Raw genomic sequence first — 26,671 nt, 5'->3', positions numbered from 1 at the left:
CTAACCCCCTGCCCACTCCCTTTCCCTCCCTCCCCTCTTCTCTATCTAGAATTCATCTATTCCTCCCATGCTTCCCATCCCTACCCCACTATGAGTCAGCCTCCTTATATCAGAGAAAACATTCACATTTGTTTTTTGGGATTGGCTAACTTCACTTAGCATTATCTTCTCCAATGTCATCCATTTACCTGCAAATGCCATGATTTTATTCTCTTTTAATGCTGAGTAAAATTCCATTGTGTATATGTGACACATTTTAGAACTCAGAAAGCTAAGCACCAAAAAAACAAATAACCCAATCAACAAATGGGCCAAGGACCTGAACAGACACTTCTCAGAAGAGGATATACAATCAATCAACAAATATATGAACAAATGCTCATTTGCATTTTCTCTGGAGCTAAGGACAAGCAGGGCCCTCTCAGGTGCCCTGTCCAGCCCAGACTCCCTTGGCCCTTGCAGTCCATGATCTCCACACACCATGCTGTTAGCGAGAACCAGACACCTACCCAGCTTCCTGATCCTATGGGAGTTGTGTGTGTGTGTCCTTGTATGTGTGTGTCCTGAGGTGTCTTATGCTCTGCCTGACCCAGTCCTCATATTACCAAAAGCTCAATCCTCATCCCCAGGCCAGTCCAATAATGAAGACAAGGTTTTGAGGAAAAGGAAAAAGAAGTTTTAATGCTTTGCTAACAAAGGAGAAACACAGGGGACTTCTGTCCCAGAGGCTGTGATTCTCCCCATCAGGGAGAACAGTGGTGTTTAAGAGGTGATTCTAAGGCTACGTTCCACGTGTTCTGTGTCTGGAGTTATATATCACTTGTCAGTTTGGGAGATAGTCATTTCTTAGATCTCCTGGTGCCATCCAGAAGTCAGACTTCATTCCTATGATGGGGGTGTGCTCCAAGACACAAAACTGGGATGGAGAAGAAAGGAATCCAGTTTCCCCCAAGATTAGGGAGGGGGAGGGAAAGAAGAAGAGAAAGAAACATGTCCATTTAAAACTTAAGTTACAGTGGCAGAGCAGCAAGGGCTATATTCACAGCATCAAGTGGGCCACTGTTACACATGTGCTGGGCGTCACTGGGCCTGGAGTTGCCCGCCCCTCAGTTCTGAAACTTACCTGATCATTCCCTCTGTGACGTCTTCCTTCCTACATCCTGTAATCTGTCCTTATAAAATTCCTGCTTCTTGGATATTGGTCTCGCAGAACCCCTGCATTATTTCTTCTTTGTTGTTTTCTGTCTCTGATCTTTTGGGGGGTACTTTATGGGAGATTCCCTCCTCTTTACCCTATGATTCTTCTTGTCAAGCTGTTTTGCATCTGTGACAGTGTATTCTCGTTTCTGTCTCCTTTCAGCGAGGCTGTTATTTGTGATTCTACATCTGCAAGGTGTGTGTATTGTTGCTTTAATTTATTTATTTATTATTTTTTATTTTGAGACAGGGTCTCATTGAGTTGCATGACTCCTCACTAAGTTGCTGAGACTGGTTTTGAACTCAAGATCCTCCTGCCTCAGCCTCCCAAGCCATTGGGATTATGGGCATGTGCCACTGTCCCCAGCTGTGTGTGTGTTGTGTGTTGTTTTTTAAACTCTTTTGTTTCTGCTTTTCATATCAGAAGTCTTCCTCCTCTGTCATGTTTGTTTCTCTTTTGGAGCAGGGGATGTGACATCTGAGTGGGTGTCCCTGGGGCTGGCTGGGCTGCAGATACCTTGGTAGTGACCGAGCAGGTGAGGGTATGGAGCCTGGCTGGTGGCTCAGTGTAGGCCCCTTCCACACATCGTACCTCGTGAGCACCTTGCAGGTCTGTGTGTTAGTTGTCTTTTCATCACTGTGACCAAAATACCTGACAGAAAAAAAACTTAGAGGAAAGGTTTATCTTGGTTCCTGGTTTGAGGGGTTTCTGTCCGTAGTTGACTGGCACCATAGCTTTGGGCCTGAGGTGAGGGGAACATCATGGCAAGGGTAGAACATCATATGACCAAGGAAGGCTGCGGTTCATGACAACCAGGAAGCAGAGAGGAGAGGGAGGAAGAAGAGCCAGGAACCTACCCTGCCAAGGCACCACCCCCCTACCCGACCCCACCGCCCCCAAGACCCACTTCCTCTAACTAGGTCCTGCCTCTGCAGTTTCCTTCACTTCCCCATTGTCCATTTAACCACGATGGATTAATCCTTCAATGAGGTCAGCACCCTCACAGTCCAACCATCTCCTAAAAGTCCCACCTCTGGACATTGCTGAATGGGGGACTTTCCAGATCCAAACCATAATAGTTTGGCATCTCAGGAGAAAACTGCTGAAATAGAGACTGGAGGGCACAGCTGGGGCCCCTGGGGCCTCTGGCACTTTCCTGTGGTGGGAACCTAGAGCTCCTTCTAGAACCGACAGCAGGGCTAGTCCTCAGCGTCCACCGTGGCCCCTTCCTTCAGCCCAGCCGGACGCCCTAAAGCATAAATTCACTCTTCTCTCTGGGTCTCCCTGCAGACCCTCAGACCTGGTTGGTGTCAGTTCCATCTGCCCCATCCTTGCCATGTCCCCCGTCCTCCCAGGCTTGGCCACATTTTGTGTTCACATTGGAATTGGCTTCCCACCACCCCAAACCGTGAGGTCCCCGCCCTCCCAGGTCTGTCACTCCTCTCCCTTGTCCTCTCGTCGTCCACTTTCATCTTCCGAACTCTGGTTCCCTGGGTGCCTCCGCCCTGGTGCTGGTGCATGGGCTGTGCCGCTGCTTCCCTCATGGCCACCAGGGGAGGGGCACAGGAGCAGAGGGAGACCTCACGAGGGCACAGGCTTTGGTTAAACTGTAACTCTCTTGGGTGACAGACAGGGTTTTAGGGAGAAATGGGAGTTTCTCTTATTACTCTCTCGGTGCTCACTGAGCCGTCCATGCCCAGGCTCCTTGGGGTGTATTGTGGGTACAGTAAAGACACACTGATCACAGTCTTCCCAGATCTGTGTCTGTAAGAACTAAGCTAAGACTTTTTACACTAAGCTAAGACTTTTTTCCTATGAAGGAAATAAAACAAATACTCTACGCACACACTGAGGGACCAAAGCGATTTGAAAGCTGGAAGGTGTAAGAATTCACCAGGGAAAGGGGAGCATTCTCCAGGCATGTAAAAATTTTGCCCAGACAACTGGGGTCTTCACGCACACTGGGGGATGCATGTTTATGTGAGGGAGGGTTGTGGACCCGGAGAACCAGGGCCTGGCCTAACCGCAAGGGCCAACTGTGAAGAGCCTGCTCAGAGCTCAGTGACCACCACGGGGATGGGCTCTGCCCATAGAAGCAGCATTGTGTGGGATCTTTGCATTCTGCAGGGTTCTGTCCAGAATCCTCCTGGAGTGCAGACGTGAGTAGGGCCAGCCCCACAGGTGGGTGCATTCCTTCAGGCCCTGGTGGGGGTCATAAAACACACAGGGCTGCAGTGCTGGAGGCCTCCCTTTACAGAGGGCACCTCAAGAACAGCACCTGGCCAGCTCATAGCAGGGTGGCACTGCAGAGCAATCAACAAGGCTGCAGCCTGGATCCAGGGGCAGCATGCCACCATCACCCAACACTCCACACCCCCAGCTTGTCCATTTGGCTGTGGTCAACTTGGTCTGCCTGTCTGGGACTCCTGGAAGGGAGGGAAGTGGACAGGTAGTCCCTGGAGAGTGTCCATAGAGCCATTTCCATCTTCAAAAGAATCTTTGCATCTGTGTTGTCTGTGGGATCCTCAGCAGCCCATGGGCTTCATAGGAGCCTGAGGTGCCATGCTGGTAAAGCCCAGGGCCACAGTGGGTGCAGGCAAGTGTGAAGGTGAAGGACAGCACACCTGTCTCCCACCGCTTCTGACTCCTGTCCTTTGCAGCAGATGACATGAGGATGTTGATGGCCACGAGCCCCGTGGCCGTCTTCTGTCTGGACTCACCTCTGCTGTGTCTCTGCACCCACCCCCCTCACACTGGCCACCTGCCCCCCTCGCACTCGCCACCTGCTCCACTAGCATCAGACATTCTCCACATTTCAAGCAGTGAGCCGGGTCTCCAGAGATTGGAGACCGTAAATGCTCCTTTATCCCGACATCTCCGCTCTCGGGCAGGAGCACTCTTCCCTGCTAGCCTTTATCTGACAGAGTGCAGGTTATTTTTGTCCTGTGTCCTTCCCACTAAAGTTTCACAGCTATCTTCTGCAATTCCAGGAGGGGCCAGGTGTTGGGCTAAGATGGAGAGAGGGCAGGTCAGAGCTGTCCTGCAGCCTCTCTGGATACAGCTAGGGACAGCCAGCAGACTCAGGCTGAGCTTGCACAAGGGGACAAGGAGCAGAGGGCAGGACTCAGAGCCAGGCCTGGCATGCCCCAGAGCCCCTGTGGCAGCTCATCCTGGTCTGCACAGCCACTGCCACCCTGCTGCCTGACTCTGGACTTTGGATGAACAGTTGCATCCCTTTCTTCAGGCCCTACTTGTCACCTGCCACACTCATTCCTCTGCTGTTCTCACCAGGACATGCTGTGAGCCCCTCAGTTAGGCCTGTCCCTGCAAAGTGCAGTAGGGGGAGGGAGTGGGCAGCCTGCTTGGGAGGCTGGTGGGTATCTGGAAGGTGTCTGGTATCTGGGGCCTAAGGTGCTGGGCACAGAAACATGGGGAACAGCAGCCAGGGCAGGGGGAAGATGGCATTCATAGCAGTATCACCTGGTCATAGTGTGGCTACAGCTTAGGATTTGAGGGCAGGAAAGGTTAGCAATGGAGTGGGAGAGTGGCCTGACTCAGGGCCTCAGCAGCTTCTTCATGGAGTGTGAACTTGGGCCTGGGAGCCTGGGAGGAAAGGGGCTCCCCACAATAAGGCTGTCAGTGCCCAGGGTCTTGGTCCCAGGTGTCTCTGTACTTTGGTCCCAGCACAGCAGGTGGCTGTGGTGTGTACAAATCCAGAGGTGAGGCCTGAGGTCACCAGGTCAGGGCAGTCTGGCTTTTAGCAGACCCTGATCAGGCCCCCTGGGCTACACTTCCAGCCCAGCAGGCGTGCATATGTTGTCATTGCACTCTGGGGGTGGGGTCACCATGGACTGGGGCCTCTGGCCTCCTGGCTTCTGGACTTGGGAGGAGCCTGTTCAGCACCTGTGTCCAGGGCCCATGAAGCCTAGCCCAGAGGAAGCCTCACTCCCAGTCTTTCTGAAAGAGCCTTCATGAGAGCCACTGGCAAGAAAGCAGTGACGTTTCCAAGGTGGAGACCCATCTTTTATTTATCTAATCCAGACCATTGTGTGAATTATTCATTTGCGTTTATGTAAGCCATTGAACTACAAGAATAACAGGGAGGTCAAAATACTGACTTTGCAGTGCTCTAAATGGAGCAGTCAGTCACAGGTTTCCCTCCCTGGACTTGCCAGCTGGGGTGGGCCTCACCTCAAAGCTGCACCTCTCCCCACTGGGCCTGGCAGGGTGAGTCAGGTCCCTTGTATATGGAGAATTTGGCTTCCCTTATAACTGGCCAGGGTGACAGTCCTGCCTTTTTTGTGGCCACAAACCACAGGTGCCTGGCGTGTGGCCAGTGCCTGGAGTGTGCTCCTCCTCTCCTAGCTCACCTCCTTCCTCCTGGGACACACATTGACCAGCCATAAGTATGGATGGGCCTCGTGCAGATCTGAGCCCAGGCTGCTTCCAGGGTTGTGGACTGCACCAAAGGGGGCTATTTTCTTCTCCAAGGTCAGGTGCGTTTATTACTAGGATTAATTTCTCCCATTGGATGTCTGAGATAGATTAAAGGTGGTGTGGTCCCTGACAGGACTGAAATATTGTCCAGGCAGCATGGGCAGGGAGCTTTTCTTCCTGTATAAGCTTCCCTCCTGCTGTCAGCTCCACCCTAGGGAGGTTTGGCTGAGGGACATGGGGAAGAATATTGGGGTCAGAGCTGCCAATTAACCTTTTGATTTCATAGTTGGATCACTCGATTAATCAAGGGCTCTGGGCCTCTTCCTGTTGGAGGGGCTCTTGGCTGCAGATACCGGTGTCCGCCAAGGCCTGTGCACCAGATGATGAATGGAGGAGCAGCCAGGGCAGGGCCAGTGGGCAGATGGCCACAGCCCCACAGGTGGACAGGCTGGGTTTTGTCATGCTGCATGCATCTTACCCCAGCTCCTGGTACCAGGGCGCCTCTCTTAGGGAGTGGGTTTCGTAGCAAGCTGTGCGTTCCAGAATGTGAGAGCCAGCAAAGGCAGCAACAGCCCTGCTGAGCCCCCGTATGTGCAGCCGGGTGGTGAAGCTCTTTGAGCCTCAGTTTCTTAATTTGTGAAACTAAGTTCCTACATCATAACCATATGGCCATAAAATGAGTTTGTGGGTATGACATTGAGAGGGCAGCGTGTACCGTTAGTGCAAATGCCTGCAAGTCCTGCACTGTCAATGCCAGCCCACCTCCAGCATGTGACCTGGCTAGATGCTCAAGAGACAGCTAAGAGCAGATACATACCTGTCACTGAGATGGGGTAGGGCATGGAGATGGCAGAGCCAGGATGGAAGCCCAACCCTCCCTACATTCCCATTTTTCTTGGTCTGTCACTCAAGGGCTTGGCAGTGACTTTTGGGTACACTTGCTTTCTACTTGCCTCTCCTGGGAGGCAGGCTGCTCCGTCCCCCTCATGTGGCACCTTTAGCCATGGCCTGGGCCTGTAGTGCTGTGGGACATGGACTCATGCTTCTTTTGACTCTGAGCAGGCAGGCAGGTGCTAGGACTTGTACCCTTTCTCTCACTTCTCCAGGGAGGGGCTGCAGGACCCCGTGCTGAGCATGGGTTGATGGAGCCTGTGCTCTTCGGGCTCATCCTGATTCAGGACCTTTCCCTGGGCACTGGCTAGGGTAGGGCTCCTCCTCTGAGAATCCCCTCTGCCTCTGGCTGTGCAGTGCAGCTAATGTTAACTTCCTCTCCCACGGCAGCTGGGGTGCTAGCTGCCCTGTGCCTTAATGCAGCCTGAGGAGGGACCCTCAGCCCTGTCCCAGCAAAGGGAGGCTGGCCTCAGCTGACACCATGGGCAGGGGAAAGGAGGGCTTAGCTGGATCTCGCTGACTCTGGGACCTGGAGTTTCTCCAGAATTCCAGTGGGGCCACCCCCTCCCAGGGATCCCAGGCCCTGCAGGACTTCCTAGACAGGACCACCAAAAGTGCCAGCTCTGGAGGCAACTCCAGGCAAGTTTAAGTGGAGCCAGGCTCAATAATTAACAGGGATAAATCAAGGCTTAATTACTCGGAAGGCACCTTGGGTGAGAGATTCATGGCAATTGTGCATTGTGCTGGTGGCTTCGCACAGCCTGTTTTTCCCCAGGTGGCAGTAAACCACAGCAGGAGGTGGGGGTTCTGCCCAGATGGTCTACACGGAGCCACATCGTGGGTGGGAGCCCTGGGCAGGGCTGGCTCTCCTCCCATAGCTAAGCCATGGAGCCGAGCTAGACCCCACTGTGGAGGGGGACCCTGGGGTGAAATGATCCAGAACCTCCACGTGGCTGCACTGCCACGTGCCCCCTGTCTGCTGTGCTAACTCCTGTGGGGCAGGCGTACAGGCCCCCAGGGACTCAGGCTGCGGCCTCGCAATGTCAGCATCGCCTGAGGTGCATCGTGGATCCAGGCCTCCATTCAGACCTAGATTCTTGATGCTTCCTCTTCCAGAACATTCTCACCTGGAATCTGCTGGTGAGATGAAGCAAGTGTACCCAAAAGTCACTGCCAATCCTAATGGTGACTTGGGGTGGCTGTAGGAGTTACCCATTGTCATTCTGTCTGGATGTGTGGCTCCGGTTTCTGGCTTCAGAGCCACGGTTTCTTTAGAGGGGCTGGAGGTAATGTGGTAACTATCTGAATGCCACTCGGTCAGACATCATCATCTGCCTTTCTCATTCGGATTCTTCTGAGTACACAGGTGAGGCTGGCTTACGTGGTGCTGCCACAGCCATCCCCAGACAGCTGAGTCCTGGGTGGGGATGAGGCTCATCCTTGCACCTGGCTGTCCCTGTTCCTGCCTTTCTCTGGGTCACATCTCCAGCCCCTGGTGAGCTCACACTCTCCTTTCCTCTCCCTGTAGAGCTGCGGAAACAGGTGGAGAGCGCCGAGCTGAAGAACCAGCGGCTGAAGGAGGTTTTCCAGACCAAGATCCAGGAGTTCCGCAAAGTCTGCTACACGCTGACGGGCTACCAGATAGATGTCACCACAGAGAGCCAGTACCGACTCACCTCCCAGTATGCGGAACACAAGACGGACTGCCTCATCTTCAAGGTAGGCCTCTGCTCTGCAACAGTGGCCCTTCATCCACCAGCTCGCACTGCCACAGCCACAGGCCTGCCCTCCCTTCTCATTGGGAGGGAAATCAAACCGTTAGCGCTTGATGGACAGCACCTGTAAGCTGCTTCGTCTTGTTTCACCACAGCATGGGTTATAAGGCAGGAGGGGACATGCTGGCCATTTCTGTTCAGACTTGGGTTTATTGGCCCTAGGCCACCTCCACATGACTCTTCAGCCCCTTCCTTTGGACTTTGCCCCTTCCTTTCTTTGTGTCAACCCTCTGAGTTTCCACCTGGCCTTCACCCTATGGGTTGGGGGCCCCAAGACGCATGAGTTTACCCAGACACAATAGCATCTCAGAGGATTCGTGTGATTGTGGGCAAGCTGGCACCTTTAGAGCTGCCAGACCTCAGCCAGAGGTCAGTGTGGAGCGTGGACCTCAAGAGAAGAAAGGAAAATGTGACTGTGCCTACATGCTGGTCAGGAATCAGGCCAAAGGGACTGGCCAGAGAAGCCAGGGCTGAGGTCCCAAATGGCGGGGTTGGTCCCTATAAGCAGAGGGGTCAGGCATTGGGCCAAGTACTTGTTTGTGTGAGTGCTGTGCACAGTGCTGGCCTGTTACACTGCTCCTGCCATGGGAGCAGTGTGACATGGTAGAATTGTATGTGTTTTGTGGCTGGGACTTCTGGATTTCTGGACTGACATGAGCCTGAGGATGAGGGGTGCTCAGGGAAGCAGTTCTAACAGCAGAACGGGGGGGGGGGGTGACCTTAGGGTGTGGCCCCGTGCAACCTCAGGCAGCTGGAAACCTGGCTTGATGAAGGCTGGTCTGTCATTGGCCTGGCAACCCAACCCCTGTTCATGGAGAGGCTGCTGCCTTGCCAGCTGTTTCAGGAAGGTCGACCAGGCACAGCTGCAGGAGGTCGGGCTCCACTGAGGTGTGGCTGGGCCGTCGAGCCTCCAGCAGCTGGCTTAGCTCTGCTCTTCTATAGAAGCAGGAACTAACTTTCATTTTATTCAAAACCTGTCCCCAGTATAGCTTTAGCTTGAGTATTTCGAGCAGAAGTTAATGGAAAACAAACAACACTTCCCTGTCTTCCTCTTTAGGCTGGAGCTCTCATTCCTCACCCCCGGCTGTCCTTCAGCAGCCCCTCTGTGCATTGCTCCCACCCCTGTGGCCAGAACCACAGCCCAGCCTGGTGCCCACTGTCCCCGGGTTTCACAGCGTGCCTTCTAAATCTGCTAGGCTTCTCAGATCATGTTCATCCATTTTTATACATCTTGAAACTCTCAAACCTTTGAGTAAGTAAATAAATATTCAGACACTCAAAGTCTTTAGATAAATAAGCCATCAGAAACGTACGTCTTTGCTTTTGTATAATCCTGTGTACTTTTGAATAACTCAGGATCACTGATGGGTGTTTAATTTAATGCATTGTAGAAATTTGTGCTCTTTTAAAAAGATTGGGTAAATAAAGATGTGCTTATGAACAGCCGCTATTTAACATATCACTTACCAACGTTTATAAATTACGAGGAATAGTTTTCATTGAATTCTTGATATTCTTTGACTGAAGTGATTGTGATCTTATGAAAGCTACTTCCAGGAAGACCTTGGGAAACATTCCAGAGTATCTCATATTTATAGATTGTAGAAAATCCAGAAAAGCACAATCTACTCAGAATCTTGCCTCCAAAGGGCAGCCATTAGCATCTTGGTGCTCTCATAGGAGCGAGCACGTGAGTGCTGACCCTTCACCCTGTTACAGAGCTCATTCTGCTCCTCCCAGGCTCAGGAGCCCTACCTCTTTCCCTCCAGGCCCACTACACCCTGACCAGCTGGTGGCCTCAGTCTCCACAGGACACACACAAGGGAGGGTGGGAGCACCCTCCAACCCTACCTATCCCTGCTATCCCCACTGTCCTGATACACTGCGGTCCCATGTTGGTGGCTGAGGCCCTGGTACCTCCTTGTCTTGCCTCTTCCCACCCAGGTCACTTAGGATCTCTGCCTAGGAGTGCCTGTGCAGCCCCAGCTGATGGGGAAGCAAATGACTGCTTACCTTGAGGGTGGCAGCAGACTCCAGCCCCTGCTGGCCACAGGCAGCTCCCTCACCATGGCTGGAAGGCAGAGGAGGCCCCATGGGGTATGCCACTGGCTACCTCTCCCACCTGGTGGCTTGAGACTAGAAGCAACCTCTTCTGGGAGCCCCGGCCCTACCCAGGTTCAGCAGAGCCCAGACCTCAGTGCCAAGATGGCCCATAGGCAGTGCAGGGCCAGGCCCACAGCTGACCCCATTTGTGGGGCAGAACTATATGGCAACTGTGGGTCTTCCCAGGGCCTGACACCAAAATCATTGCAGAATGTACACAAGTTCCAAGAGATGGTGAGGGCCTGGTGAGGCACTTTGTTGCATGCTGGCGTGGTCAGGGCCATGTGTTGCCATCTGGCCTGGTGAAGGTCATGTGTTGCTGGCCTGGTGAGGGTCATGTTTCCCCGTGCTGGGCTGGGTCCGTGATCATGGGTAAGGAGATGGATGTGGTGACTTTTCTCAGGGAAGTGGGGGCTGCATAGCCCCTTGTGCCTCCACCGAGCCGACTATTCCTGTGCGCTTTTTGATTCATAGGACAGCTGCCTCCCTACTGTGAGGTCTGAGGCATCCATGAGGAGCAGCCAGATGGGCCCCCCACCTCCTGTCTGCCCAGGCCCACGTGGCCCACCTCACTTGCTGCAGTTGGGGTGAGGCCGCTGGCAGGGAGGCATTTCTTCCCCTCTTTGGGGCTCCTGCTCCATTTTCCTCCACAGCTTCATCCCCCTGCATTAACTTGCTGCTGTCTGGCCTCAGCCTGCCCTTCTGCCACTCCCCTGCACCCATCCCGTGCCACTTCTCTTCACCTTAGCACACCTGTCCAGTTGTGGAAACTACATTCTGGAAGCATCTTAGATCTCAGAATGTTCTATAATGTGGCCAAGGCTAACCAGTGACCTACCTTCTCTAATCCCAGTTGTCTCATCTGCCAAATGGGTATAATTACAAGCTCAGACTTGGATCGTTGTGGGAGATGGTGCTTATGAGGTGCTCACTGTAAGCCCAGCCCTATGAGACCCAGTGAATGTTCATGTCATTGGTGGGATCCCATTAACCTGCTCAGCCCAGCCCACGGATGCTTCCTACCCCTGTGCAGTCTCTGCTGACACCTGGGTCCTGCCTGCCCCTCCAACCCAGCAGAGCCTCATAGCAGTTCTCCTGGTCTTGCCCCCAGTGGACCTGGCAGGAGGGGCTTGTGGAGGAGGAGGCTGGGTCTGCGCACTGTGGGCTCCTGACCCCTCTTCCTTCCCTGACAGACACCTCAGGGCTTCTGGGAGAGGCCTGAAGCACCATGGTCTCTGTAGACTTCCAGATGGCCTGTGTTTGTCCCTTCAAAGCCTCCCTGGGACCAGGCCTTCTCTGTGGGCTGAGGCCTCTCTGATCCTGCTCAGAGCCTCAGTTCGGCAGCCTTTGGCAATCCTCCTACTCAGGTGTGGGGGAGACAAGCCTTCCAGCAGGAAGTCTAACCAGGGCACAGAGCTGGTTCTGCCCCACCCGTGTGTTGTCTTTGGTCATACCACACCCTCTGGAATACTAAGTCCAGTGGTGAGAGGGGCCCTGCTGGTGCCATTAACGGCAGCCTTTGTTTGCCAGTCAAGACCCAGATATGGAGAGGTGCTTGTAGGATCTGCTGGACAAAAGGGCAGACAGGCCAGCAAGTGGAAAGATAGGCCCGTGACTGTAATGCAGCTACTCATGAAGTTAAGGCAAGAGGATTGCAAGTTCAAAGCCAGCATGGGCAACTTACGTATCTTAAAAATAAAATGAAAGGAACAAGTGGGATGTATCTCAGAGGTAGAGAGCTCCTGGGTCCAGTTCCCCATACCAAAAATATAGGGTAAATAAGGACCAGACAGAGGGCAGACTGACCTCGGTCCCAAGGCCTCCCCCCTACCCTATCCCCACCAGGTGTTGGTATACACAGAGCAGTGTGGCGGCTCTTAGACCAGGCACAGGAAGTGTCACACCAAACCATAGGCCCCTGGTCCCTCTCATTTATTTTATTTTCCCAGAAATGATTTTTCCAGCAGGAAGGGTCTGAGACAGAGTTAGAAATAGCTGAGCCCTGTTTCCAGTCGAGCAGGTTCTGCAGATGTGTGCTGGGATAATTGAGGGTTTGCTCCCAGCCCAACCCGGACCCAGGCTTTCGTTGCCGTGTGGGTGGAGGGAGCTGCTGCCCGGGGGCTGCCATTTGGGGGAAAGCAAGAGATCTCAGCTCCAGCTCCTCCCAGCAGGAGCCTGGCGTCCTGCCCACTTCTCTCCCTCCCCAGGGAAATCAGATCCAAAAGTCTGTAGAGTTCCTTGGAAGGCCTTGCCCTGCCCCTGGACTGAAGGGAGGGGCCTGTCAAGCTGTCCTCAGCTGCCCGGACCATGCGCAGAAGCTCCCCTTGTAGCAGGGACCTATTCTGAGCTCCTGGTCTGCTCTTGCTGATCTTACTCCCCATGGTTCACAAGGACCCTCCTCCCAGGAGGAAAGCTTCGTCACAGGAGTCCCACAGCAGGTATGATTTGTAACAAAGCCATGAGATGCAGGCCATCCTGTGGGCCCCCTTCCTCCATGCCTGGCACCATCCCACAGCCCAGCATCACCCAGGGCCTGCAGGGCCTGCTCAGGGCTAGAGGGCCGAGATGGAAGCAGAGTCTGGGGTTGCACAAACCAGCATTGAGCAGAGCACCGCAGCTGCCTGTGTGTACTAGCCGGTGAGCCCAAGGCTCCAGGTCTGGAAAGCAGGCCTGCAATGACAACTGCAAAGGGGTTGTCAGCCAGTGGGGGAAGATCATGTATGTATAAATGCAAATTCATAAATCCACCCAGTGTGGCTGAGCCTGCTCATAGTGCATCTTGGGCAGGTGGCAACCGTCATGGATACTTTCCTGGTTGAGTGGCACACCTTTCTGTCCTTCCAGTGGCTGAAATCTGAACCCAGGGGGTGGGGTCTCACACAGTGAGGGCTCTGGGGGTTGGAGACGGCTGGGGTTGGTGCTGAGGCCCCACCCCATGCCAGCCGTGGGGCCCTGGGCGCGTTACTGGACCAAGCTGAGCCTCCTGTTTCTCCCTGCAGTGTGGAGTGCTGCACCGTGCTGGAAATGTGTTCTGTGGATTCAGGTCTGACTTGGCTCATAGTGTGACTGGCTGTCCCCTTAGGGGCAGCCCCTGAGGTACACTGTGGTAATCACAGGAGCTGCCAGCATTGAGCTGCCTCCCTGAAGGGTGGTCAGCTACCTGCTCATCTACCCCAGGGCCACGCGTGGGCACAAGCACTTCCTTAGCACCACCAACTTCAGCACAGGTGCGGCACTGCCTTGCTGTTCTGGAGGCTGATGGACCCACGCACGGAGCAGGAGGGCAGGCGAGGAGGTACCAGTGTCTCCTGCACCTGCTACACCAGGCCTGCCAGAGAGCAGCAGGTGTCGAAGCTGAAAGCAAACCTCTGATGTGCAGCGTCCCTGTGCCCAGGACTCTGGGACCCCACAGCACCTATGGGCACTGCTAGGTACTGCACCAGGGTCCTGGGTTCACTGGGTGTCTGCTTCTATAGAATAGCTCACAGAAGGGTTGTTTAGAGTATTCAGAGATGGTCTCTTCACTGTTCCCTCAAGCATACCGCTTAGAGGAAGGGACTGGGTTTACTGAAGCTGGTATGCAGGCAGCCTGAGGCTCAGACTCCCAGACCCCATGGCCTCAGGACAGTGGCCAGATTCCCCCAGTGGGAAAACCAAGGCCTGCCTCATGGCCCTGATTGCCCATCTTGTCCAGTGTGTGCCCTGAGCCCAAGACCACCACAGTCAGCTCACCCACGTCCTTCCCTACCCCAAGGTCTGTAGGCATCCTCCACAAAGGGCCTTGGAGCCCCGTTCCTGGAACTCAGCCAAGTGTCTGTGTTCCAGTGAAACTTTATTTGTGGCACTGAGCTTTGAATTTCATATAATTTCCATAGAGTACAAGATATTCTTCTGGTTTTTTTTTTTTTGAATATTAATTAACTTACTTTTTCAAATAGTTTAAGGTTTAAGAAAAATTGAGCAGAAAATACAGAGTTCCCTCCTCTCTCCCCGCCACGACACACAATTTTCTCTGCTATTAATGTGTGGCATCAGGGCAGCACGTTTGTCAGTCAGTGAGCCAGTGCTGTTGGTGACAGTTACCTGTGAAGCCTGTGGTTCACGTGAGGGTTTATTCTTGGTATAGAATATTCTAGGTTTGCATAGATGTGAGATGTATGGTGACTTGTGCCCACCATGATTGTGTCAATGGAGCAGCTCCTTGACTCAAAATCCTCTGTGCCCATCCCTTTACCCTGACCTGCACCCCTCAGGCCTCCTTCTCTGTCATTTTGCCTTTTTCAGAATGTCCCACGCCTGGAATTCTGCAGTATGGCTTTTTCCACTTCGCAGTCTGCATGTAAGGTCCTCTGTGTCTTTTCCTGCCTTGATTACTCACTTCTTTTCATCACTGAGTAAATCTCGTTGCCTGGGTTGTGTGTCTGTTCACCTACTGAAGGACAGCTTGGTTCCCAGTTTAGGTCATTATGAATAAAGCTTCCAGAAACAATTTTAAAATGTGAAAACCGTTCTCAGCTCATAGGCCACTCAGAAACAGGCTGGAGGCAGGATTTGGCCTATGGTCTGCCATTCGCCAACGTCTGCCTCACAGAACTTCCCTCCTTCCATTTCTGCATGTTGGATTGACCTTCACGGGGCCTCCAGGGAAGCAAAAGTAGCCTTAAGCACCCTTTGTCCTGGGTGGCTTGGCGTTTCTGTGTCCCCTGCCTCCCCACCCTCTAGTCCTCGCTGCACCCACCAAGCCTCAGCCGCTCTCTGGGCACACAGTGGTCTGACCTGGGCCTGCACGGAGCCCACAGGCAAACGGCCAGGCCATGCATCCTCACAGTTGTTGAAACTGTGAGTCTCCCAGATGGGGAGGCTGTGACAGTCGTGGGAAGATCAAGACCATGGGCTTCACTTGGCCTCAGCGGCAGGACTGGCCTGAGGCAGATGACTGTAGCCTCACTTTCCTCAATAGCATGTGACCTTCCTTCTCAGGTGTCTGGAGGTGATGAACAAGGAGTTCAGGTGGCCCCAGCCTCCCACCTCACGTCACCCTCCTAGTCTCTCCCATGTACCTGTGGCACATGCACAGGCCTGGCCCTCCATGAAAGTTGACAAAACTGGGTTGGGGGGCCTGGGGCAGGTCAGACTGAGGCCCTGACCCTGGAGATGAGTGGAGCCCTGCCTACTGCAAGGAGTCTTCCCAACTCCCAACTCCATGTCCCCTGCATATTCATGCTCACAGACAAGCAACACACACCTGTGTGTACACATGTGCTCGTGCCTGGCAGTCCTCCACTTTTCCCACTGAGCCCATTATATCCTCCTCCCGACCACCACCACCATCTCAGGTCAGACTAGGCTCCTGTGGCATTGGTGCAGAGGCACAGATGGGCAAGCAAGGGTCTGGTCCCACTGGGGCATGCTGATGCTGCTGGAACTTGCAGAGGGTCTGTGGCTCCCTGGCAAAGTGTTCACCTTGCCACCCACACGTGTAGACGTGACCTTTGTAGCTGCCCTCATCATTAAGCAGAGTGAATATGCCAGGTTGCCCCATCCTCCACATATTCATTTCGCACAGCCTGGGCATGGTGCTCTGGGGTCTTAGGGAGAGGCATTCACGTGTAGAGGAAGCTGTTCCAGTCCTCCTGGCCCTGGCCCTGGCCCTGAGCTAGCCGCCAGCCTTGTCCCTCCAGGCACTCCTGATCTGATGGGCAAATAAACAGTCCCCAGTTCTTGCAGGTCTGTGGACAAAGGCTAGTGAGATTGAACGGCCCCACAATGGGGTAAGCAGAAAGACCTTGTAGAGGGACAGGAAGGAGAGCAATCGCCTGAGCCAGTACAGTAGGCAGCCAGGACACCGCATCCTTCAGGATACAGTACCCTCCTGGGACATCCTCTGCCTGACCCTACTCTGCCGTGCTCTGTACCTCTCCTTCCTATCCATTTCTCTGCTAAATGGAGTGACTGTTAAGGGAGAAAGCCCCACCTGGTCTAGGGGCCACCCATAGGTTTGAGGCTGGAGCAAGAGAGAGGGGGGGACTTAAAGGAGACCCACAGGGACAGGAGCTCCAGCTGTTGGGGATGTCGTAATGCTCAGCCCAGTGCCCTTGGTGGCCTTGTCTTTGCTGGTACAGAACTGGAGCCAAGACATCTAATCCAGGCCAGTGGGCGCCATGGGATTGTCGCAGACGTAACTCTTTGTCAGAGCTGCACAGAATTCAGGGGTTGAAGGTCAAGCAATCCTGGCAGATGATGGGAACCATATTGGGGAAACTCAGGTGGTCCTGGACATGTGTCAGGACTATTTAGGAAACAGGAGTCACCACAGCCCACCTCAAGATGGCTCCTGTCTTCTGGAACCCACCCTAACAAGTCCAATCCCTATGCAGCCCCCAGATGCCCACATCTGGCAGACCTAGACTTTTCTTCTGTGTGAGCTCACTTGGCCTTTGCCCATACTCACACTGCAAGTGAGAACTTCAAAGCCCTGAAGAGGGTCCTTCATCTTCCTCCATGGCAGAGTTGGGACAAAGACCATGTGAGGATAGACTGAGAACCAAGGGCCTGAGCAAGGGTCACTGTAGCCACCCCTGATTTCCTGTGGTGGACAGAGGGTGAGTTTTAGGCAATGGACACATAGAGAGGAGCCCCCTGAGAGGTCAGGAAGGAGAGGTCCTGCAAGAGTTTCCTCCACATGTCAGGGCTTCCCTGATACAAGGGGCCAGCTAAGGTGTCTGATTCAGGCTGCAGCAGCCAGGCAGGCTTTCCCCGTCTGTCCTGCGGTGGTTCCCACCATCATCTGTCCTCCGACTCTGCTGTTGGATACAGGGGCATTGACCTGGTATCTGGTTGCTGGGGAAGCATGCTTGCCACGCACATGTGTGTCTCCTAACACAGCCACTTCCTACTGTGTTGTTTTTGCACACAGTGGCCCTGACCCAGACTGGAATGACGCATTTTCCAAGGGCTTAGCCAGGCAGAGGGTGCCAGGGCAGTACCATTCACTCTCCAGAATATTCCTGGCTTCCTTACTCCACCTGCCTCTCTGCATTCTGTCTGAGGCATGTAGCACCTCCCAGAATGCTCAGAATGCCCTCGCTGCTGTCCTGTTAAACACAGAGATGGGCAGCAGGGCTTGGCACCCTGGAGCCTAGTCATGGTCCATGGTCTCAGCTACTGCTGTGGTGCCAAGGCCCTGCCTCCCTCATCAGATCCGAACCCCCATCACCAATGAGCAGACACCCCCATTGACCAGTTTCACTCTTGGCTCTCTTCCTCCCTGACCAGGCCATGCTCTGGCTGGTCTTTTAAGGCTGGTGACATTTGGAAATTGAAATAAAGTTCCTTGGTAAGCAGGCTGATTAACAAGAAGACGTGATGAATGTATTGACCCAGGGAACATACAGGGGACAGACACTGGTCCAACACCGCTACTTAAATCCAGCAGGCAGTTCCTGGGATCTGCTGATGTTGATGGATATAGGCACGGGGGAGTAGCGAGCAACAGGTGGCCAGTGGATGCCAGGTGTCCCTCAGCCCTGCCTTTCCATCCCACTGGCTGCCCCAGAGTGGAGGCCAGCTGAGGGGTCACCCAGCACCAGGTTTCACTCACTGTCCTCAGGGTGGTTGACCAGCTCCTCTGGTTGGCCCACATGTTGGATGAGCCACTTAGCATCTGACCCTGGTCTCCCCAGGAAGGTGACTGTGAGGACCTAAGTATTGAAGGGCAAGTATAAGGTGTGAGGAGGGTGGCCCATTGGGATGCCCTCCACCAGGCTATGCTCTGGTGGTGTCCTCTGGCTAGTCCAGGTGTCCCAGAAACACTCCAGCTTGACCCTGTATGTCTGATTTAATCACAGGTCTTACTTCCAGTCCACCCAGTTTTCATAGAATCAAGACTCTGGGGGTCCTCAGAAACCTGTGTTCTGCCCATTCATCCTACAGGTTAGGGGACAGAGGTCCTGAGGGTGGAGATGGTCAAGTCACTCACACAGAGGCTCCAGGCTTTTCATATTAGGCTCTAGAACCTAGAGGGAAGCTGTCACAACAAACAAGAGACCCAAGAGTGCCACCCATTAGGACATGTTGACCTCTCTATGTGACCTTCAGTCTCATCACCTACCCAACATGCCCTGCCCTGTCCTGCCCTGCCGTGGGCTGGGAAGACCTTGCCCAAGCCAGGATCTTGTTCCCTTTGGCTAGTGCAGTTCTTGGCAGGGGAGCTGTCCCTTTTCATGGTGCTGAAGCCACTTCACCCCAAACAACCACAGAGTCTGTGTGTCCCAAGAACAGACCCCTTGGTATGGAGAGCTCTCCACAACTCCCACCCCCAGCCTTCCAAAGATGCTGCTGCTTCTGGAAGGAGGGTCAGTGATGAGTCACCTGTGATGCAGGGTTCAGGATCTCTCAGAACTTCTGGGTCTCTGTGCAGATGTCTGGCCTAGGATTAGAGCCCCAGGCTCAGCAGGAGGGGGACTTGAAGATTGGGGCCACAGTCTTCACACTGATGGACCCCCATTGCTAGATAGGGGTCTAGTGATGGAAAGGGCACCATCCATCTGCTGTCCTTAGAGGCGGCCCCAGGCCTGACCAGGGAAGGAGGGTCAGCAGATTGTGCATCGTTGATGGGCCTGCTGGGAAGTGGTTAGCTGGCAGGCCCAGCTTAGCAGTGCCTGGAAGGTGAGAGGGTGAGGTTAGCAAAGAAACAGATTGAACCAGGTAACAGCTTGTACCCTTCCAGTGGTCAGTGGCCTATCCATGAGAGGCAGCATAGTACAATGGAAAGAGCCAGTTTGGGCTCCAGCAGTATGGACAGGGGCCCTGTGGTCAAGGAGGCTGGCACCCTCAGAACTGAGGCAAGGCTCTGAGATGAGCCCCAGGACTGTAGAAGTGCAGCTCAAGGCAGATTGGAAGTGGGCAGGGCTGGGGTTGGCTCTTCATCCTGGGAGCTTTTAAGAAAGGGGTGGTGGTCAGGGTGGTGATGGGGAGTGAGCCTCAGTTGGGGCAAGTGGAGCCCTCCTGCCCACGCCCTGGCCTTGCAGCTTCAAACCCAAACCCACTCCCAGACCTTCCCACTGGGTGTGGGAGACACTTGTGGGGAAGCTGCCAGCAGAGGCTCTGGAACAGTGCCACCCCTTAGAAGGAGACCAGGCCTGTAGTTGGGGTCACCCAAGGACATTGGGCCCACCTGTAGCTCAGATCACCCCTTCCTGGTGCAGCTGTAGGCTTCACATAAATAGATGATGTTGACAGTATGCTAGTGAGACTGTCACCAATGCAGACACTTCGCCAGAAGTGGCTCATTGGCCATAGTTTACCGACCCCTGCTTTAGGTTTAAAAATTGTGTGATGAACGTCACAATCTGCCTTCAGATAATATACTACTTAACATTTTTTAAAAAAATAGCAACTGAACTTTTCCAGTTTTTTCTGACTTTTTTTGTGTGACTTTTATTATATTTTACTTTAGAGAATCCATTATCTTTTGAATTTCAATGATTCAAAAATGGCTTTTAAATGTATACATATAATTGACTATTTCTGGCACTTTCTTTTGTGTTGATCAAAATTTCCATCTGGTACAATTTTTCTTCTGCAGGAAAGACTTCTTTAACATTGCTTAGGTTGTAGGTCGGCTACTGACACATTTTCTCAGCCTTTCTTTGCCTGAAAATATCTTTAATCCATCTTCATTTTTACTAGATGTAGAATTTCGTGCTGACAGTCTTTTTTCTCTCTCTTAGCATCTTAATGATGTTTGTCTCGTTTTCTGGCTTGCCTGGGTTCTAACAAGAAGTCTGCTAGCAGTCTCATCTTTGTCCCTTATACATGATATCTTTCTTTCTGTGGCTGATTTTTTAAGATTTTCTTTGTATTTATATTGTTCGTGGTTCATTGAGCTCCTTGGAGATATGGGTTTATAATTAATAAAATTTAGGATATTTTTGCATTTATTTCTTAAGTATTTTTTCCTCAATCCTCCACCCCCCCACTTTTTTTCTGGGACTCTGGTTTTACCTATTTTTGATCACATGGTATTATCCTTTTGGTCACTGAGGCACTATTCCTCTTTCCCCCCATTTTTCTGGGCTTTCCTTTAGATAATTCCTGTTGCTATTCTAAATGTACTGACTTTTCTTTCAGAGTCTAATCTATTAATCTCACCCAATGGATTTTTCATTTCAAATACTATGTTTCATTTTAAACAGAATTTTTCAAGTCTGTTTGGATCTTTCTAAAATACCTTTAGCTTCTCCCTTATTTTCATAATTTGTTGCTTTGTAATAGATTACTTCAAAATTCAGCAACCTAAACCAAGAAAGGAGTTTGAAGTTGGATTCAGGGTGACTTACCATGGTTCTGGCTCGGGGTCTCCTGAGGGTGCCTCCTGGCTGTCAGCCCAGGTTGGTCTTATGCAGCGTGACAGGGGGCCTCAGCACCTGCATTCAGGTTCCCTGAGAGGCTCTTGGCAGGAGGCTTTGCTCCCTGCCCTACTTCCACCCCCACTGCCATGGCGCTCTCCCTACAGCTGCCTGGCATCCTGACAACCTGGCCGCTGGCTTCCCAGAGGGAGTGTGTGATGAGAGAGCACCAGCTCAATATGCAGGCTTTTTATAAGTGCCAGCCATCACTTCTGCCATTTTCTATTGATCATACAGACCAATCCTGCTACTATGTGGGAGGAGATAGCCCTGGCACGACAGCACCAGGAGTCAGGCCTCCTTGGAGCCTGTCTACCAAACTTAGAGCCATGATTGTGTTTTAAGTCTGTGAACATATTTGTAATTGCTGTTTTAAAGTCTTTGCTAATTCCATCATTTCTGGGCCTGTTTCTGTTGACTGATTTTTATCTTAGTTATAGATCGTATTTTCCTTTTTTTTGCATACTTAGCAATTCTTACTATATAATGGACATTGGGAAGATTGTGTTGTCAAGGGCCTGGATTTTGATATCTTCCTTTGAAGAGCATTGGTTTTTCCTGGCAGGCAATTAAGTGACTTATGGGTTAGCTTGAGCCTGTCAAGACTTGTTCTCAATATTTCTCCTGTCTTGTCTAGATTTGCATTTATTGTAGGGTTACTTTAGCCCCACAGCTAAGACATGACCCTCCTATAAATGCCCCAAGTGATCTTGGAGAATGCTCCGATGCGTCTGGTTTGAACTCCAGTGTCTTCCAGGTCTGATGATCTCTGGGAGCTGTCCTGACAACTGCCCAGTTATGTTTTGTTCAGCCTGGTGGAGTTGCACGCTGTGGTGGAGAGCTCTCCTAGGCAGCCTCACAGGGTTCCTTTCCATTTTGTTGGAAGCTCTTCTCTGCTCAGCTGCATCCTCTGAGATCTCTCCCCTCTTCTCAGTGAGAGTATCACATGCTTGTTATGTGCCCCAAGTGCTATACCTGGGAAGGTCATTGGGCAAGAAGCATGTGAGGTTCACCTTGTTTCATTTCTTTTTCCTTCCTTCCTTCCTTCCTTCCTTCCTTCCTTCCTTCCTTCCTTTTTTTTTTCCTTCTTTTTTTTTTTAATTTGGTGCCGTGGTCAGAACGCAAGGCCTTGCATATGCTAAGCAAGTACTCTACTACTGAGCTATACCCTGAGCCCTTTCGTCCATTTTTTTTTCTCTTCTTTACATGTACACACGTGGATTCTTCTGAAGGGCTCCAGGCCTTTTGGATCAGGGCCTAATCCATATGACCTCTTTAACCTGATTTACCTCTTTAAATGTCCTCTTTTAAATGCAGTCACACTGAGGGACAGGACTTAGCATCGAAATTGTGGGGCTCCATTCAGTCTTTCACAGCTACAGCACATACGTCTTGCTCGTTCAGCTCAGTGGACATCATAGGTGGACTTGTGAGCCTGGATGGATGGCTGTCTGTATAGAGAGTGCATGTAATTGTACATAAATGGGATCAGGTTGTACCTACTGGGGCTTTTCCTAAAATAACATGCTCTTCTTGGCTTAGAAACCTTGCCACGTTGCCCCTTCACCCCCCGCAGCCTGTGTAAGCCGCCTGCACTGTACCCACGTGCTCTTTTCCTCTCTGTTCATCTGCTGGAAGGTTCAGAACAGCAGGACATTGGCAAGCAGCCAGCAGAGGATGCAGAGTCCACACTTCACATTTGCCCACAAAGCAAGTGCCATCCTCCTTCCCTGGGTGGTTCCTAGGAGTGTTTCTGGGCCAAGACAGAGGGGCTTCTTTGTCCCTCTGCTCCTGCTTTTCTGTGAGCTGGGCAGCTTCAGCCAGTTTCTGAGCCAGTGCTCCGCTGGCCTCAATGGGCAGCAGGGCTGCAGTGCAAGAAGAAGATTCCCCCCACACACAGCAGGGTCCACTGGGCGATGACTCATGGCTCCTCTGGGGTCCCAAGGTTGCAGGGTAGCTACTCATCAGCCTCTGACTGGAGCAGGAGTAGGCCTGGAGCACTGGGCACTGGGGTCCTTGTCCTGATTGTCCTGCTCACCCTGTTCTGCAAGAGGAGAGAGAAGTCCAGTCCTCCTTGGGTTTAGCCTTGGCTTGAAGTACATCCTGCCCTGAGTCCTGGAGGCACAGGCAGCCTGGGACTCGTTCTCGATGGCTGGACCTATCATTGTTCTCATCCTTGCCCTCCCCAGCCTGCCCCTCCACCTGGCCCTACTCCTGCTGATTGCCAAGTGCTTCGAGTGCCAGGCAGGAGGCCCAGGCCATGCTGATCTGCACGAGGCCTCAATTGAACTGAGAGCAGGTGCTGTGCTGCAAGATGTTTTTCCCTTCCTAGGTCAATTCCTAAGCCCACCAGGCAATCGATGAAGAGATGCCTGTCTCTGGGTAGTGCTGATCGGTGTGAGCAGCTCAATACCCCTTTTATTTTTTAAGGGACCGTAGTCAGCCCCATGCTGTGCAGAACACTGCAGGATAGTCAGGATCTACAGGCAGCCAGGAGCCTCCTCCCACGATTTGTCCTTGACCTTCCAGGACAGAACAGCCCCTCTGTACCTTGCACAGTGTCCTGGTCCTTGTTGCATGATGGCACTATTGTCTGCAGGTGTATGTCCCTCTCCCAGGAAGAGCACTGTGGGACATCAGATCTCACTGTCTTCCTGCTGTGACAGCTGCCCTGCATTGATGTCCAGCGTGCACCAGTGCTTCCCCTATGGGTGCCAGGGCTTCCTTCTCCAGACTCCCTTCCCTCTCCACATGGAGAGCTGCAGGGCTAGGCAGGAGAGCCTGGATTGCTGAGTGCTGGGGTCTCAAGTACATCCCCTGACCTTTCCCTCCACCGTCCCCTGGACAGGACTCCCCCATGTCCCAGCTATATCCCAGCCTCTGTGTCCATGGGGCTAGCTATCCAGAGGCCCTGTGGGCAGGATGTGGACTTCTGTTGTCCTCTATCAGTCACATCAGTGACACACTGCGAGGCATAGCCTCATGTGGGACATCCAGAGAGGCTGACCAGGTCCTAAACATGACCCCACCACTTGTCCCCCAAACCTTGCCCAGCACTGAGATGACTTAGTTAGTGTCTATTCAAACTCAGCACCAGAAGGGGCCCTGCCTGCTCCCCATATGCACTTTCCCTCTGGCACAGGAGCCTGCTCTGAGGCTGTGTGGCTGTGTCTCGTGGAGTGAAGTTCACAGCATTCATTAGTTTTTAAAAGAAGAGGTCTCTGAGGCACTACCCTGGTAGGGAGGACAGAGGGCTCAGTCCCCAGGCCAGATAGAGGGGTTACAGAGGTCAGCTAGCATGTTCCTGGGTCTGGCCCAGCCTCCTTGTGGAATCTCTCACCAACTTAGAGCCTGCCCAAGAAGAGCCTTTTGGCTCCTTGTCCTTGAGGAAGACTCCAAGTGGCCTTGCCCACACTGCTTAGCCCTGCCCAGCCCAACCTGCACCTGTGCCCCAGTACATGTACCACATACTCCTCCTTGCCAAAGTAGTGTTTCATCTCTGGTGCACACTCCTGCCCTGCCAAGCTTCCCTCTCACTCCAGCTTCAGGATCATGACCACCCCTGTAGTCTCTGGCATCAGGAATGAGTGCTAGCCTGAGAACTCTGGAGGAAGCTGCCTCTCTTGCTCAGGAAAGGCACTCTGGGTCCTCCAGGGCTGCATGCAGCAGCTGTCTCTCCCACCTGTGGTTTCCTTACCCACATCCCCTGTCACCCATGGACACTCACCTGTGGGTACCAGAGCTAGCAGAACATTAGAGTCCATGCTGGGCACTTCCCTTCCCTGCACAAAGCTGGAGCTCACTCTCTGAGAGATCCAGGCTCCTGCTCTGCGGTTAATGGCCTCTTGTCTGTGGCCAAAGCCAGGAAGATTGCTCTGCCCCATCAGCTTTGTGATGGCTAGGAAGAGCATGCTCACAGATATTCTGCCCAGCTGAAGGCGTTGGAAACATGCCATTCCTCTGATCAGAAATGATGGGGGGCACTCACCTTGGTCCTGACCCAGCGAGAGTCAGTGTCTATAACCGGAATACATGAGGCATCCAGAGCCTATTCGTTCAGCATTCTGCCTACAATGACAGGTTCTGCCTAAAGCTGCTGGAGGAGCCGTGAAAGGTGCAATCATGCGCTCCAGCCTGGCAAGGTGGTTCACTCTGATGCCGACCAGCAGTCATTGCAAGCCATGGAACTTGAGTGTTGATTGCTGTCCACATTGCAAGGCCTGCACCTCTGCCACAAAGCCTCAGCCCTACCGGTTCCCAGGGCACAGGTACCCATGAGGACAGGGGCAGGGCAGTGGTTAGGATGTGCAGCTTCTCTGGGTCCCAGAGAGTGGGGAAGCACACTCAGAGCTGTCCAAGAGAAGTGCATGCTGGAGACCTGGATCCACGGCACTGCTTGTCAGAGTGGCTCTCTCTGATACACAGAGTCCCTACTCTTCCTCCTCTACTTGGCAGTTTACAGAGGACTTTCTCACCCTGTTTTCTCACTTGTCCACAAGGCCAGCCCACCCGCCTACTGAGCTGGGCCCTGCTCAGCCACCAGCTTCATTTGGGAGGTCCCAAGTGTACAGGTTAGGGCTATGATTCCAAGGGACAGCACCCAAAGTGTGATCTGCAAATGCCATTTCTCTAAACACTAGGACAAATCAGGCCTCCCTGGACCAGGTGTGCACAAAGTAGCCGTGAGCTGCCCACCTGCACAGCCCCTTCTGCTCACACAGTGGCATGTGGCATCTGTCATTTTTCCCCAGCTGTCGGCTCAAGGTCAGACCTACACCAGGTTGGGTCTCTAACACTTTACCAGCCAAGTGTGAGCTTTGAGTCTGCCACAGCACTTCCAGGTGGCAGAGGGGCCAGAGAAGGAGGTAAAGGGCCCCTTCTTGGCTTACTGACTGCTGGCCCTCCACCCAGACACTTGCTGGTCACCTGCCTCTTTTCTGGGTTGCTCTAGGGCCCTATCCCCCTCAGCAAGGCGACCCTGGCCCTTTCTGGGCTGGCCTCCAGCTCCAACAGCTCAACCTGATTGTATCCAGCCCACTGGGGATACCATGATGGAGCCTAGTTTGGGTCTATTGGCATCACATACTGCAAAAGGGGCCTGGTGATTTGTGGAGATGGCTGTTATAATTACCACGATGGACCGTGGTCTTCCCGGCTCCCCTCAGCTCGTGTTAGCAGCGATGGTGCTAATTGGTGATTGTAAGTCATTACAAACTCACTCTAATTAAATTACCCGTCGGTGCTGGGAGATTAATGGCACAACCAGGTTACAGCATGATTACATTTAGTCTTGTCACATTTTTCTGTTGTTGTTGCTTTTTTAAAGTTCCCATGAAGATGAGGGGCTAGAGAGGAGGGGAGGCTGTTTGAAGCCCACCAGGTGCCCTCAGTTGTATGCAGGCTGTGCTCTTTTGGACAGCTAAGCAAGCCTAGTCCTGGGCTGGGAATTCTCTAAAGTTAAGGGACTCTGGATGTGTCTTCTGCCCTTGGGAGCCTGAAGAGCAATGGTAGAGGAGCAAGGAGTGCATGTGGAGGAGAAGGCTGCGCCTGCTGGGGACGGGCAGCAGGTGGCACGGCCAGGGTGCTGTGAGGGTGTGTGGCAGTCTGTGTAGGGAGTCTTGAGTGTATGTGAGGTCACACACTGGATGGTGGCTCGGTATCTGTTACCCACAGACTTGCCTGATGGACTTTTTGCCATGATCCTCAGCAGAGGGTAAGGTAGACTTTAGTACCACGTCATCCATTCTTGTCTTAGGAGATTTCCGTGTGTGGCCCATGAATCTGGAGCTTGTTAGTGATGTAGTGTCTTGGGCCACATCCCAGACCTGCTGCGTTTAATGGGGTCTAGGGAGGGTACC

General features: G+C 52.8%; 1 protein-coding gene across 7 annotated transcripts in view; it reads left to right on the top strand.

Moving 5' to 3' along the window:
* Mad1l1 (mitotic arrest deficient 1 like 1) overlaps positions 1-26,671 on the top strand; it is a 351,813-nt gene that overhangs the window by 279,982 nt on the left and 45,160 nt on the right. For all 7 annotated transcript variants that reach the window (XM_046428170.2, XM_046428172.2, XM_046428171.2 and 4 more), the window contains one exon: positions 8,055-8,245. In XM_046428170.2, coding sequence (XP_046284126.1) covers positions 8,055-8,245 — 191 coding nt within the window. The remainder of the gene's footprint in view (positions 1-8,054; positions 8,246-26,671) is intronic.

Source organism: Marmota monax, unplaced genomic scaffold, assembly GCF_021218885.2.
Source record: "Marmota monax isolate L192 unplaced genomic scaffold, Marmota_monax_Labrador192_F-V1.1 WCK01_AAM20220418_F8-fsc00368, whole genome shotgun sequence".
Taxonomy (NCBI): domain Eukaryota; kingdom Metazoa; phylum Chordata; class Mammalia; order Rodentia; family Sciuridae; genus Marmota; species Marmota monax.
This window is presented reverse-complemented; position numbering and strand designations above follow the sequence as displayed.